This window comes from Lytechinus pictus, chromosome 5, assembly GCF_037042905.1.
Source record: "Lytechinus pictus isolate F3 Inbred chromosome 5, Lp3.0, whole genome shotgun sequence".
Lineage (NCBI taxonomy): Eukaryota > Metazoa > Echinodermata > Echinoidea > Temnopleuroida > Toxopneustidae > Lytechinus > Lytechinus pictus.
Window position 1 is genome coordinate 13471915 of NC_087249.1, and position 14255 is coordinate 13486169.

General features: G+C 38.0%; 1 protein-coding gene across 1 annotated transcript in view; it reads left to right on the top strand.

Annotated features, from left to right (window-relative positions):
• LOC129262396 (ubiquitin-conjugating enzyme E2 R2-like) overlaps positions 1-14255 on the top strand; it is a 25949-nt gene continuing 11694 nt past the window's right edge. Inside the window, exons 1-4 of the mRNA XM_054900508.2 lie at positions 1-445; positions 2028-2114; positions 9714-9814; positions 13977-14111. Of these exons, the coding sequence (XP_054756483.1) occupies positions 263-445; positions 2028-2114; positions 9714-9814; positions 13977-14111 (506 nt within the window). The 5' untranslated portion in view covers positions 1-262. The remainder of the gene's footprint in view (positions 446-2027; positions 2115-9713; positions 9815-13976; positions 14112-14255) is intronic.

A 14255-nucleotide genomic window follows, 5' to 3' on the forward strand; every position in this document is an offset into this window, starting at 1 on the left:
ATAGTGCATGCATGCAGCGCAGCGCAGTGCATGCAATACATAACACACGTACACATACACTAGGAGATTGCATTGCTTACGTCGAACAACAACAAAGTCTTCGTGAAACGTATCGAAGAATAAGGCAAATCAGACGAGCAGTGTCGTCTTCCTTTTAATAGCGGCAGTAGAAAGACACTTTGATTATTCAAATTTCTGTTCAATTAAAAACCTGAAGAAAAAATAGCAAAAAAGGATAAAATAGAGAAAAAGTTTGGGGGAAATGGCCACAACAACCAGCGTAGCGACGACCAGTGCTCTACGGGCCTTGCGTGCAGAACTGATCAAACTCAGTAAAGAACCAGTGGAAGGTTTTATTGTCAAGGCAAATGATGAGAATCTCTTTGATTGGGAAGTTGCAATTTTTGGTCCACCAGGAACATTATATGAAGGAGGATATTTTAAGGTAGCATACCATAAAGAATCATTTGGAAATAAGTATATTTTTTGTTGTTGATGGAGGGAATGTATTTCTGATTGCTAATGCCGATTGCCTTTGTTTGACGACGTGTGTATTTTCTACAGTAAGGATCTGTAAGACAACACTTTTGTCCGAGCTCGATCAGCTGTTTTACTTTTGTCCACGCATCCAAGCATTTCACTGGCAAGGAGGATACCTTTGAGTCTTGGTCTTAACATATTGCAATGCATAGACAAAGGCTTTTGGATATCTGAGTCAGTGATTTATTGTGATTAAAAATGAAGCAAATCTGTGAAATGAAACGAGATCTGATTCTGATTAATTTTAATTTGAATTGTTTATTGACTCGTCCTATGTCATGTTATAAGACTATCCACTATATTTATATCTATATATAATTTGTGTTACTATAATTTATTGGTATTTATTGTCTTGCAGTTGATTTTAAAGATTGATTTTATTTATTTGTTATTATTTTGGTCATTAAACCAATAAAAGATTAATTTTGATTAGGGGCCTATACAAATAAAAAAAACCCAGAGTAAATGAAAGTTAGATTCTGAACTTTAGTTTTTAAAAGTCTTGTCAAATTTGGTGATTCACCTTGTGAAGTGCCTCGATGCATTTATGCTCAGTAGGCAGGGTTCGACATTAGCAGTGGCCCGGGCAACTTGAATGAGAGTTGGGCCATCAAAATTCTGTGAAAGCTCACACTCTTCGGCCTGGTTTGGCTCAAGTCTAATGTTTTCTATTGTTATAGGGCCACTAAGTTGCTTTGCAGGCCACCAAAAATATTGATGATTTTGGTGGACTGATCGGGCAACCAAGAAAAAAAGTTAGTGTGGAGCCTTGCAGTAGGGCCCAGCACCTTTCAGAAAATAAGTCTTTACTAGTAGTCATATGTTACTACGGTAACGGCAGTGGTACAGTTCATCACTCATTTTTCTTTTTGAGGGGGTGCGTCTCTAAGCTTCTGTCCTTCATAAATGGGCTTCATTATGGTGTAACCTGTAACTGGAAATTGGAAAATTATAAAGCCAAATCAAATTTTTACCTTTGATAGAACTTTTAGGGAATCACAATTTTGTAAACAAATTTTTTCCGGCAAGTGTTTAAGATCGCATGCTCGCTCTGTAATGAAAATCATATTAAAGTCAGAAAAAAATTGGAACCAGTGGGATTCGAACCTGCCATCTACTGCTTGCCGGGCAGCGACTCAACTACCAGGCTATTCTGGTTCATGGCTAAGTCACGATGAACTGGAATACAAATACCCTTGATCCTCTTCTTTTTTACTCATTAATATGGAAATGCCTTCCGCCATGGACAATAGTTAGTAATTAAAGAGGCTTTAACAGGAGGAAATTATAATTTGTAATAAATTTTTCGGCATAACTCCTATGTGTTTAAGATCGCATGCTCGATCTGTAATGAAAATCATATGTCAGAAAAAAATTTCAGTAGTTTTTTTTGTGTGACCCTGTTTAATAAATAGACGTTTACTTTTTTATTTTACTGTAATGTTTCATTTTTTTCTCTCTTTTCCATCTCTTTCTCATTTGAGTAGGCAATTATGAAGTTTCCACATGACTACCCGTATTCGCCTCCGACATTCAGATTTCTCACAAAGATGTGGCATCCCAACATATATGAGGTAAGCAAGACAAATGCTATTTGGGCGGAGGAAATTGATTGTTTCACTTGGTTCTGATTAAAAAAAAAATTATTTTGGAATCTTAGAAATGGGTGAAACATACATGTAAGCTTTATAGTGTTAAAGTACCATTCCAAACATTTTCAAAGTATCCCATCTGGATGAACTATTTTTATAAAACTTTATAGATTTAGACCAATTTTGAAAAGGAATGAGGGTTTGTTTCAACGGCCATGTGTACAGTAGAGCAAATCTGTACAATAAATTATGAACTCTGGATGAACAGAGCTGAGAGCATGACCTACGTACACTCGCACAGTATGTAGCCTTGATCTTGAGGCATCTGATTTAATCTTGTCGACGTGAATGAAGACCTTTATAGTCGACACTACTATTTATAGATCTTAGTCTTGTGCAAGCTCTTGAAGTCTTTGGTGTCGAGACATATTACTGTGGTCTTGATCTTGACTCTCGATTGAGGCACGATCTCGGGCTTTGTATGAAGCCTTAGTCTTGTGGAAGCTCCTGAAGGCGATGTTCTTAAAAGGTACCTGTACAATTGTACAAAAAGGCCTTGGTCTTTAATAGGTCTTGATGCACCTTATGGTCTTGGTTTCCAGGTACCAGAAGGCAAATTTTCCCCTCGATCATCCTCACCAGTCATGTACTAAAAATAAAATATTCAAAGGTTTGGCTCGGGTAGGCTGAGTCACCTAGCAAGTGGACTTTGTAAGTGCTTGGTCGGGTACTTAACATTGAATTTCAAAGCAGTGATATGAATCATTATTGAAATGATCAAAGAAGCATTACTAATCAAGACTCCCTATTACCACCCACATGCCAAAGCAATAGGGAAGAATAACAATTACAATGTACAAGTGCAGGTACATGTAGATTAGTATGGCAACATCATACTTGGAGTGTTTGTAAAGTTTAATTGATTTTCCTGTACGAACCCCAAACAGGAATCACAATTTTATGGAAGTATATGTTTGATCTCTATAGGCCAGCATAAAAACAGTTTTTTTTTAAATGAAAACAATATCCGACTGATTTCAGTTCTACAATACAGCTTCATATATGTAAAGTTGGATTGTCCATGCAGTGTTGTACATGTACCTGTGTTGCTGGCTTGTTTCCTTAAAAAAATAATTGTGTTAAATTTGCAATTATGGCAACTACCATGGTAACATGACTCAGGAGCCGATCACAATCTAGGTTTACATGGTATTTACAATTTGTACTTTTTATGAAGAGCCCCAGAACTGGAAGAATGCCTGTCATACATTTATGTAGAATTGTGATTGAAATCTGAACATTCACCTGAATTGCAATATCTGTGGTATGCACCTTATAGTTACTAGTAATATTTTTGTTTGGTTAGAAGTACATGTACAGTACATGACACATTTCTCATTATATTTTCTAAAACTGGTTTACTGGAATTCTGGAAACCGTTTCAGGAAACCAGTTTGGAAGATTGCTTTGCTAGTGTTCCCATTTGATCACCCGAAAGTGGTTTTCCAAATCACTTAACGTAAAGTGATCTTGTTGCTACATGTATGGGAATGCTCTCAGTGGGGTGACACGATTTGCGCGAAATTCGAAACTGCATTGTTTGTAGGCATTCTACACACAGTGTGTGGAGTAGCGCGCTCAAAATGTGCGAAGATCGCTTCCCGAAGAACAGTTGTGTCCTCACTCACGCTTAAACCAGTTTAACAAGGCAAAGCGATCTTCCAAACTGGTTTGGAAGATCGCTTCCAAGACCGCTTTGACAGTTCTCATTACGCGTTAGACTAGTTTCCACTAAACTAGTTTTAGGAATGTACATGTAGTGAGAAGGGTGTACATGTAATAATTTTAAAAATGAAATTGGTCAACCAAATAAGAATCTCTTGGTTATAATAATAACAATATGTCTATTTGTATAGCACAGTTACTACAGTATGTGTATACTCAACTGCGCTTTGATACTTGGTATCATATTATTACCCCGGCTGTAGCTGAGCCGCCATATTAATAGGCGCTAAAGCGTTCAAGGAATAAATCCTACCGGGTACTCATTCACCTCACCCGGGTCTAGTGCAACACAATGTGGATAAATTTTTTGCCGAAGGAAATTACGCCATGGCTGGGATTCGAACCCACGAACCTCTGTTTCAAAGTCCGGAGACTAATTAACTAGGCCACAACGCTCTACAACTGGTTGCTTGGTTTGAACTATTTTGAAAACCTTGTTCTCAGGTTGAAATGTGGTGATTGAATGTACATGTATGTGTAGCATTGCAATTTTTTTGCATAATAAATATCGATTGACTTTGGTGCAAGAATGCATGCTTCCTATTTTTCAAAAATGTTAAAACCACAGTTGACCATACATGTATGTGTACAGATACTTATATTCTATAAATGACAATTGTTTCATGCATGTACTTCCATTATGTAATCGAACAGGTTTTATAAGGAAATGATCAGATCATGACATTTCAGTGTACATGTTTAGTTCCAGTGGTCACATGTAATTTTCAGACAAATACCAGCATTAATACTAAATACATGGCCTTCCTGGTCAGTGGTCATGTTAATACTAATTATGCAAACATAATATTTGCATTTTATGGAGATCTGTAACCTTTTACTTTGGACTCAGAGCTGTGAGTGGGAGATCAGAAAAACAGATTATTAACGCCCGTGTCATTTTAAAGGACTTTACAATAATAAATTATGGTAACTTTGTCATTATGGTAACTAGTTTAACTACGATTAAAAACTTGTTTCTGATTGGCTACTGAGCCCTGTTACCATGGTAGTAGCTATTATGCAAAATTTTCCATGTATGAAATGCATGCTTTGGGACAACCATTCTTTGTAGAGTTGCCCCAAGATCTGTTTCAAACAATACTCAATATTATTTATAAAATCAATTTTCTAACTAATATTTACTTTTACTGCACAATTACATTATCTTTTACCCCTAAAAAGTAGCCCTTCGAGTGAAAGAAGTAGACCCCTGTTACATCTAGAAATTAGGTAGCCCCGGGGCGGCCTGCCTCAGCTATGAAAGAAATCAGATTTTATCCCAAACCAACCTCGGGCCACCTTTTAGCGAACCTACCCAAGACCACCTCAAGAGGTAGTCTCGGGCAGGCCCCGGTCCACCAATTCGTAGATGTAAACGCAAACTTACCTCGAACTTGTCTCGGTCCGTTCGCCAGCCGTCGCAAATTATAGCCTATGTACGTCATAGCGCACAGATTTCCAGGAAGGAGGAAGGAAAAGTGTGACGAGCGAGAAGAATAAGAAACTAGAAATTTGACGTGTCCAGAGGACCAAGATGCCCCCGCTTTAATGCAATCAGAAATTCATTCAATATGATTGAACTTAATATCGTGCAGAAACCAATATGCATATATATAATGAATTAATTTTATAGATCTTTGAACCAACTCACATATGTAATGAGCTGTGACCTTTAACCTGCGGACTCTGAAATCGAACTTAGCCTGTATTTTGGTGTCATCTACATGTACCTACAGTCCTACACACCAAAAATTTTAAAAATCCATTAAAGTGATTGGTTAACATTGGTTTGACTTTAAAAAAATCTGAGCTAGAAGGTCACACTTGTCACCTGTGTCTGTGATATGTTACAAAAATGAAGCCTAGAAAAAATTGCATTCGAAAATAATTATTTAGTGCTTCAAAAATTGAAATATAAAGTGACCGAAAACACCATCTTAATTTCATCCCTTACACTTATGTGTACTATTTAGGCGTCTATAAGACGCCTATTTACAAAATCGGGGTTTGCCTTGTAGTTTTAGCTTTTCATTCTCAATAATGGTTGTTTTCAGGGTTTATCAGTTCTAATACATGCACTTGTACACATGTTTCATCTTGGTTTGAGAATTTTTTAAATCGGCTGCTCACAAAGTTAAACAATACCTTTAAATATTTTTCGAGTTATTGCGCGGAAAGAAGAAGAAGAAGAAGAAGAAGAAGAAGAAGAAGAAGAAGAAGAAGAAGAAGAAGAAGAAGAAGAAGAAGAAGAAGAAGAAGAAGAAGAAGAAGAAGAAGAAGAAGAAGAAGAAGAAGAAGAAGAAGAAGAAGAAGAAGAAGAAGAAGAAGAAGAAGAAGAAGAAGAAGAAGAAGAAGAAGAAGAAGAAGAAGAAGAAGAAGAAGAAGAAGAAGAAGAAGAAGAAGAAGAAGAAGAAGAAGAAGAAGAAGAAGAAGAAGAAGAAGAAGAAGAAGAAGAAGAAGAAGAAGAAGAAGAAGAAGAAGAAGAAGAAGAAGAAGAAGAAGAAGAAGAAGAAGAAGAAGAATAAAAGAGGAGAAAGGAGAAGAAAAGAGGAGAATAAGAAGAGAGGAAGGAGAAAAAGAAGAAAAAAAGAAGAAGAGAAAGAAGGAGAAGAGGAAGAAGAATGAAAAGGAGAGGAAGAAGGAGAATAAGAAGAGGGGGAAGGAGAAGAAGAAGAAGTGGGGAAGGAGAAGAAGTGGGGAAGGAGAAGAAGAAGAAGAAGAGGAAGAAGGAGAATAAGAAGAGGAAGAAGGAGAATAAGAAGAGGGGTAAGGAGAAGAAGAAGAGGGGTAAGGAGAAGAAGAAGAGGGGTAAGGAGAAGAAGAGGAAGAAGGAGAAAAAGAAGAGGAAAAAGGAGAAGAAGAGGAAGGAGAAGAAGAAGAGGAAGAAGGAGAAGAAGAGGAAAAAGAAGAAGAGAAAGGAGAAGGAGCTCGAACCGTCTGTCCGCGTTCCAGAGAGGGGAGGAAAAATGCTGTTATGTAAACAGGCACATTTACGGACCAGGTCCGTTCGCAAAGCTACATGTAATCCTCTTTAATCCCGTGAAAAGGTTGCAACTGGACTCTGGCCGGCCCCGGGCCACCGATTTCCAGATGTAAATGGGGTCATAGCCCCCAAAATTCTGCAATCACCCCAGTGTGGAAAAGCAAAATAGCCCCTAAAAACTAAAAATTATTTCCTATCCTGACATGTATACTTCTAAACTATCTGTATTACTATTCAAAGTAGAAGAAGTAGAAGTAGAAGAAGATGACCACAAGGGGGTTTTTCGCGAATGGCAAACCGCCAAACTATGAAAGCACCCACATTATGTACATGTGACATTGCTATACGAGTTGTGTTCTGATCGTTGACTGGATTTGCTTGATCTCTGACTTGAAAACATGCCAATGATCCTGAATTATGCCAATTTTTATGGGATTATTTTTTTTTGGGCCGTGAAATGTACATGGAAAACTTGCTGATTTCCTACAAAAATGATATTGTGACAGTCAAGTCCACCCCAGAAAAATGTTAATGTGAATCAATATTTAGAGAAAAAGTACAAGTTTAATTGTTTACTTGCAGGTTGAAACCTGTCCTTCAAGTTCACTTCATGGCTGAACAATAATATTGTTGAACTTTTAAGCATGATACATTGTTGTCCATGCAACATAGTAACTATAATTTACAAGTTGCTTCAATAGACCCCTGTTACATCTGAAAGTTTCCTACCCAAGACCCGACCTAGTCCACTTGCAACCTTGACTGGATTATTGGTGGATTAGCTTCGCGAACGGACCGAGTCCGAAATGTGGTCTGTTTACATCACAGCGTTCATTCCCTCCGGTACGGTTTCGAGCGGTATCCGATTGCTGACACCAAAGGGCGCTCTCGATCTAGGCTCTGAATAATTTGCGCGCGCTTATTGAAGTTGTTTACATTTCGTTACACTCGTCGGCTGCTAGCTCGCCATTTGGTTACGATCGGATAGCGTACGTTAGTTGTTATTTCTAGATATTTAAAACCCCGAAAAGTACAGACCCTCGAATACATTATGAAGAATAATTATGTGTATTCCCTGATTCGGGAAAGTCGTAAGCAATTTCTTCGGGAAAGGGCAATCAGAGTAAGAAGGTTTGAGGAAAGACGTCGGCAGAGAATAAGGATGGCGATGAGCTACGGCTGCACAAGCGACAGGGTACTCTGGAGCAAGTACCGATTTCCAGAGAGAGTCGAAACAACTCTTTACCTTTACCTTTAACCGAGATTCTGGAAGAATGCTGATGATCCCAGCAGTCGTTGAAGATATGATCGACTTGAAAAGGATATGTTTAAAATGCTTCCTTCTTTCCACTCAAATCAAAAACTTTATCAATCACAATTCACATGTCGCATGCCGCAAAACATTTGAAGAACGACGGGGCTGGGGAGGGGATAGCGCACGTTATGACGTAATTTGACAGCTGGCGAACGGACCAAGATAGGTTTGAAAGCTTGTGTGCGTTTACATCTACGAATCGGTGGACCGGGGCCGGCCCGATACCTACCCGAGACTACCTCTGGATGTGGTCTCGGGTAGGTTTGCTAAAAGGTGGCCCGAGGTAGGTTTGGGATGTTTACATCTGATTTCTTTCCGACCCGAGGTAGGCCCCGGGCCGGCCCGAGGTAGGGAATCTCTCAGATATATGTAACAGGGGTCATAGAGTCCTTGGCCATAGCCCCTAAATAATGTATATATATGTACATGTACATGTACAGTAATGTACTATTAAATGTAAATGTCTCTGCTACAATTTTATTATGTGTATCCAGTACAAACACTTTTAGGACTACATGTACTTGTAAATAAATTTGATCATGAGCCAAAGAAAAGACTTCAATATCAAGAGGTTTGTTATGATGTTATCATGGAAATTATGCAAACAAAGAAATTACAGTACCATACTTATTTTACTCACTGTACAGGCTAATAGGCCTACACATTGTAAAATTCATTAAATACTTTTTATACAGAAATATGAATTTTTAAACTAATACAACTCACTGAACTCAGGCTGTGAGAATGTTAATTCATGAAGGCCTGCTCTATGGAGTCTTAAGTACATGTACACTAGGCCTACATTCCGAAGTGTATTTTAAATGTAGCCCATTCAGTGTACATGTAGGCCCTACATACATGTGTGTATTTGAGTTTTGTCAGACATGTATCAATCAGATATGATTATTTACGTCTGGGACCGACCTTTAACGTCACCATCCGAAAGACGTGACCAGGGCTCGAACCTCGAACCTCTGCATCAATTTGTAACTTCCCCACAGCTTGGATTACAGGCGCACGCCACAACACCCAGTTACATGTACATACATGTACATGTATACCGCCCACTTATTTTATTTGACAAACATGTTATGACAGCTTTTCCCACGAACACTGCTAATTTTTGCCATTATACCTACATGTATTATAGAAAAAAATGTCTCCCAAATTACAAGTAATCTCACCAATCTACATGTACATGGCTTACTAAGTTACTTCCATCATTTGTATGCAGCTGGGATTTTATTTGATTCTAGTATTACATAAAACAGGTAAATTTTGATGAGAAAGTTCAGAGCTAAACAATGAAAGCAAACTATTTCTAGGGTGATGTCACTTTTGAAACACCCACCCGGTATTATAAGGCAGTACAATTGACATTTTGATAGCTTGATTGCTGACATTTGGATTGGAAAGGGAATGAGGGGCAGCTCAGTTGTGATTTATGTCAGTACTCATGAGACGATGTCTTTCTTTTTTTCTTCTAATGGAATCACAGAATAGCGGTGATGTGTGTATATCCATCCTACACCCCCCTGTGGCAGATGAACAGAGCGGAGAGCTGCCGTCGGAAAGGTGGAATCCAACACAGAATGTCAGGTATTGTAAATTATGAGAAAAAAAATAGTATTTTATATCTTCAGTAATTTGGTTTTTTTTGCACCCCCTTCTTCATTATTCCAGCTTCATACTTTCACCTCTTAGATATATATGGCTGTTTTATTGATAGAAAAAAAAAGCTATTTAATATTCTGTGCTGTCACACATACCGGTAGGCCCTGTAATATATTTTACGTTCATTCAGGAGCAGTGCTACATTGTACATGTAAATGTACAATGTACACTGTACAGTACATTGCTAAAAAAAAAGGTCCATACAATTTTTCATGAAATTCATAATTATTGGTGGGGGGGGGGGGGGGGGTATTTACTCCCCATCTGTACATGTACAGTATATGCAGGCCGACAAATGTTCACTAATCATGGAACTATCCTTTTTCACACTGTACGTGTACAAGGTCATCATTGTAGCCTACATGTACATGTATGTGTATGTAGGCTTATACTGAACAGTACGTCATGTACATGTAGGTACATGTATGTACCTATCCATGACAGGTCAATTACTGCATTTCCCTTGAGAGAGTTTTACCAGCACTGTTGTTTTATGACTACCCGGTAGTTTAACTAGCTGACTGTAGCGTTGTGTATGTACATGTATGTATGCAGAGCTGCAGTCAACTACTCAATTCAGTTTGATTTCATAGGAGGAAGTTTGTAAAAATGTTCTCTCAATTTAAAGGGTGAAGGTCAGTCGTAAGTATCATGAAAGTATCTCAATACATGATGTAGCCTACATGTAAAGCCAGCAAACAAGACACGATCAACTTTTCTCGAAATGACCTTTCCCATTTTTCTGGGTTTATTTTCAATACGACTCTAATGTGAATTCGTCCAATTGCCGACTCGTGTACTATCATTTGGTCTACCATCAGTTGGTCCACTATCCACATGGTCTAATTGCCAACTCGTCCACTCACCATTTTGTATAATAACCAGTTGGTCTTATAGCCATTTAGTCCTTATACCATTTGGTCTAATTGGACTATTTAAAGTGTTAAGTGCAAAATGAATGAAAATGAAATGAATATTAGACCAACTGGTTATGAGACGAAATGGTCATAGACGAAATGTTGATTAGACGAAATGATGATTGGACCAAATAGTTATTGGACCAAATGGTTGGTGAACCACATGGTTGGTAGACGAAATGTTGATGGACGGAATGGCATATTAGACTATTAAAATGAAAGTAGACCTTGTGGACCAGTTGGCAGTAGACAAATTGGCAATTTACCTTTTCAGTACAATGAACAGTGACTAACACTTTCAAATACAGATTTCCAGACATGTACATGTAGCACCATGTGGTACCATACTCAAATTCTAATGAAAGATCAGGAGATCAATACAGTGTACTCTTCAGTGGATGTGATGAAAAGAATGTACACGTAAGAATAAGGAATATCATAAAATCATGGATGCTTTTAATATACATGTACACGTATACATGTATGTTACTCATCGAATTAAAAATGCGCTTTTATGGTTTCTCAAATGACATTTTACTGCTCATGCACAGTGATATTTGATAGACTTGGGGATGTACTGTACATGTACTATGCCTACATCAAGAAGCTTTGAAGCTCCTTGCCTACATACTGTAGGCTTGCGAATGAACACATTTCATCACCCTATTCACATAAATTTACTCTGCTGGAGACTGGTCCAAGCTGACTGCTCAAAGCTTTCCTGTATGTGAACAGTACTGTGGAGTGTTGCCCAATCCACTAGGTACATGTATGGTAACCTGACGTAGCGCTCCCTTAGCATTGCATTCATACAGTGTACCGAGGCAACAGACCTATTGAAACAAGTGAATTTAATTGAAAACATCAAAATCAAACATTAGTATTCCCAGATCCAATGGAGGGTGATTTCAAGTCCGGTGTTGGTGAAATTTTGATTGCTTCCTCTACATGTAGCTCCAAAACCTATTCTCAGTTTGTAAAACTGATCCAGATCACACTATTGACATCTCAACAACTAGTGAGTGACTTTTCAGAACCATCTTCATTTTATGTTTGGTGTTATACTCGTGTTAAAACTGACCTACAAAGTACATGTACATGTAACACCAACACCAAAAGGTCGACACTGAACTTGAAATCACCTAATGTAATCCAACCATACCTCTACAGTATGTAGGTAATTGGTTAGTCATACAAGTGCAGTGTACTGTACAGTTAATCATTGAGTGTTGCCTGCTAGGCATTACAAATCATTACGAGTCCTTCTCAAGCTGTGTGTCACCTCTGCTCTGTAGGATGTCAGAATTACAAGTGGCTCGAATGACCTTATCAATACCATGAATACAGGATTGCATTATTGTAGGACCAACAGAGAACACAAGGAAGGTGGTTTGAATCATACCAAAATAGTTTGTCTTGAATCATTTCTTTAAAAAGAACAAGAAATATTTACATTATATTATCGTATGATTTACACGATTACAGGCATGTACATGTACATGTACAATCCTCAGATTAGGCAGTTCTGGAAAATAACAGCAGTTTGTATTATAGTGCACATTAGTGGAACATGCATACACACAAAATGAGTTACACTATGACAAATCAAGGAAAAGAAAGTTTTGAAGAAGATACATGCAGGCCTATGAAAGACAACTTGATCAAATACGGTGGGGAACCTTTGAACCCTCCAACTGTGCCCCCGACCCCGTCCATGTTCAGTCCACATACAACGTGGTATGTAATATTTCAAAAATGAATAAAATTTCATCATGCTTGATTTGATGATATTTACATAAACTGTGCATACAATGTAATGTACATGTACTTGTATCTGTTGAACTACATGTATTTAATAGAATGTAGGCCTACCTTTGTAAAAACTTAGTAAAAACATATTTTTAAAGCAAAACAACAACAAATGAATAGGCTACATCCATGTACAGCTGTACATGTACATGTATGATACGAAAAGCCTGACCTTTTCTACAGTACGTTGGTACATTTTGTAGTTTGTGGAAGTCTGTGCGGAGATATTTTTGCTCATGTAGTGGAATATACTAGATTACAACATTTCCTATTGAATTCAGGGACTTAAAAGTTTGTTTTCCTTTCTGTGTATTGTTGTGCATGTCAAAATCTGTACATGTACATGTACTTCCTTGAGGGCAAGTTGAATAGTCTGATGGCTTTTGTCGGAAGTTCATTTGTTTACGATTACATACTGTATCCTTAATCTGCATTCCATCATTTCCATGTAAAAAAAAATCCATGTTCCCAGTATGTCTAAATGTTGGCTTTTTCCTCTTCATTGTTTACATTGTAACTTTAAACTTTAAATCAGTTCTCACTACATGATAGTGTGAATTTTTGTAATTCTTCCATGTGAATTGTTGTAATAATATTAAAAGATAATAGACATTGGGTAATGCTCTGAAGATCGTTTTATGCATGTACAATGTAGTTTAAAAAAATAGAATCTCTTGTACAGGATGAACTTTACATACATGTACTGTAGTATGTGAAATGGACTCTAAAAGAATATGTTTATTTTAATCATAAGTAACTGGGATGAATTTCAAGTTCAAAATACATGTACAAAGATCATAGTGAATATACAGTACATGTGATCATTTAAAAAAAACACAACATGGCTTGGAACATACATGTATACCAGAGCTACCAAGTCTCACGCATTGTGCGTGAGACTCACGCATTCAGGGTCCGTCTCACGATCTCACGCACGGCACCCTTTTCTCTCACGCATCGGGACCCGACAGAAAAAAAAGAGAAAAAGTAGCATTATTCGCTAGATTATACGCACTGGCCGACCGCCTTCGCACGCCGTCGCGTCTACCCTGGCACGCGAGACGAATCGAGAGTGCAGTCAGCGCACAGCTAGTACATGTACGTGATACGATGAATCGCGTGCGTGCATCGCATGGTTTTGTAGTATGGATCGATATCATGATGAAGCCCATATCTCGCACGCCTTTTCGAAACGTACAAGTGTAAGTACTGGCCACGCGCGCCCAGAGAGGCCGAGTCATGAAAATCTCACGCATAACATTTTTTTAAAACTTGGCATCTCTGCATATACATGTATGTACATGAAAAAAGCAAATTGTGTACTAATCAAATGTGCATCTTTTTGTGTCTGTATCTTTCAGAACAATTTTATTGAGCGTAATCTCACTACTCAACGAGCCCAATACCTACTCCCCTGCCAATGTGGATGCCTCAGTAATGTACAGACGGTGGAAAGACTCAAAAGGAAAAAACAAAGAGTACGAGGACCTTATTAAGTAAGTCTAACACACTGTGAGAAGAGACACATGTACATGTATACATAGAACTGTACATGTGTGGAATTAGGCTGGCATTGTAGCTTTCGGGAATCCCCAAAATGTGTGTACATTATGTGTATTCCATTTCATAAACGATAATAG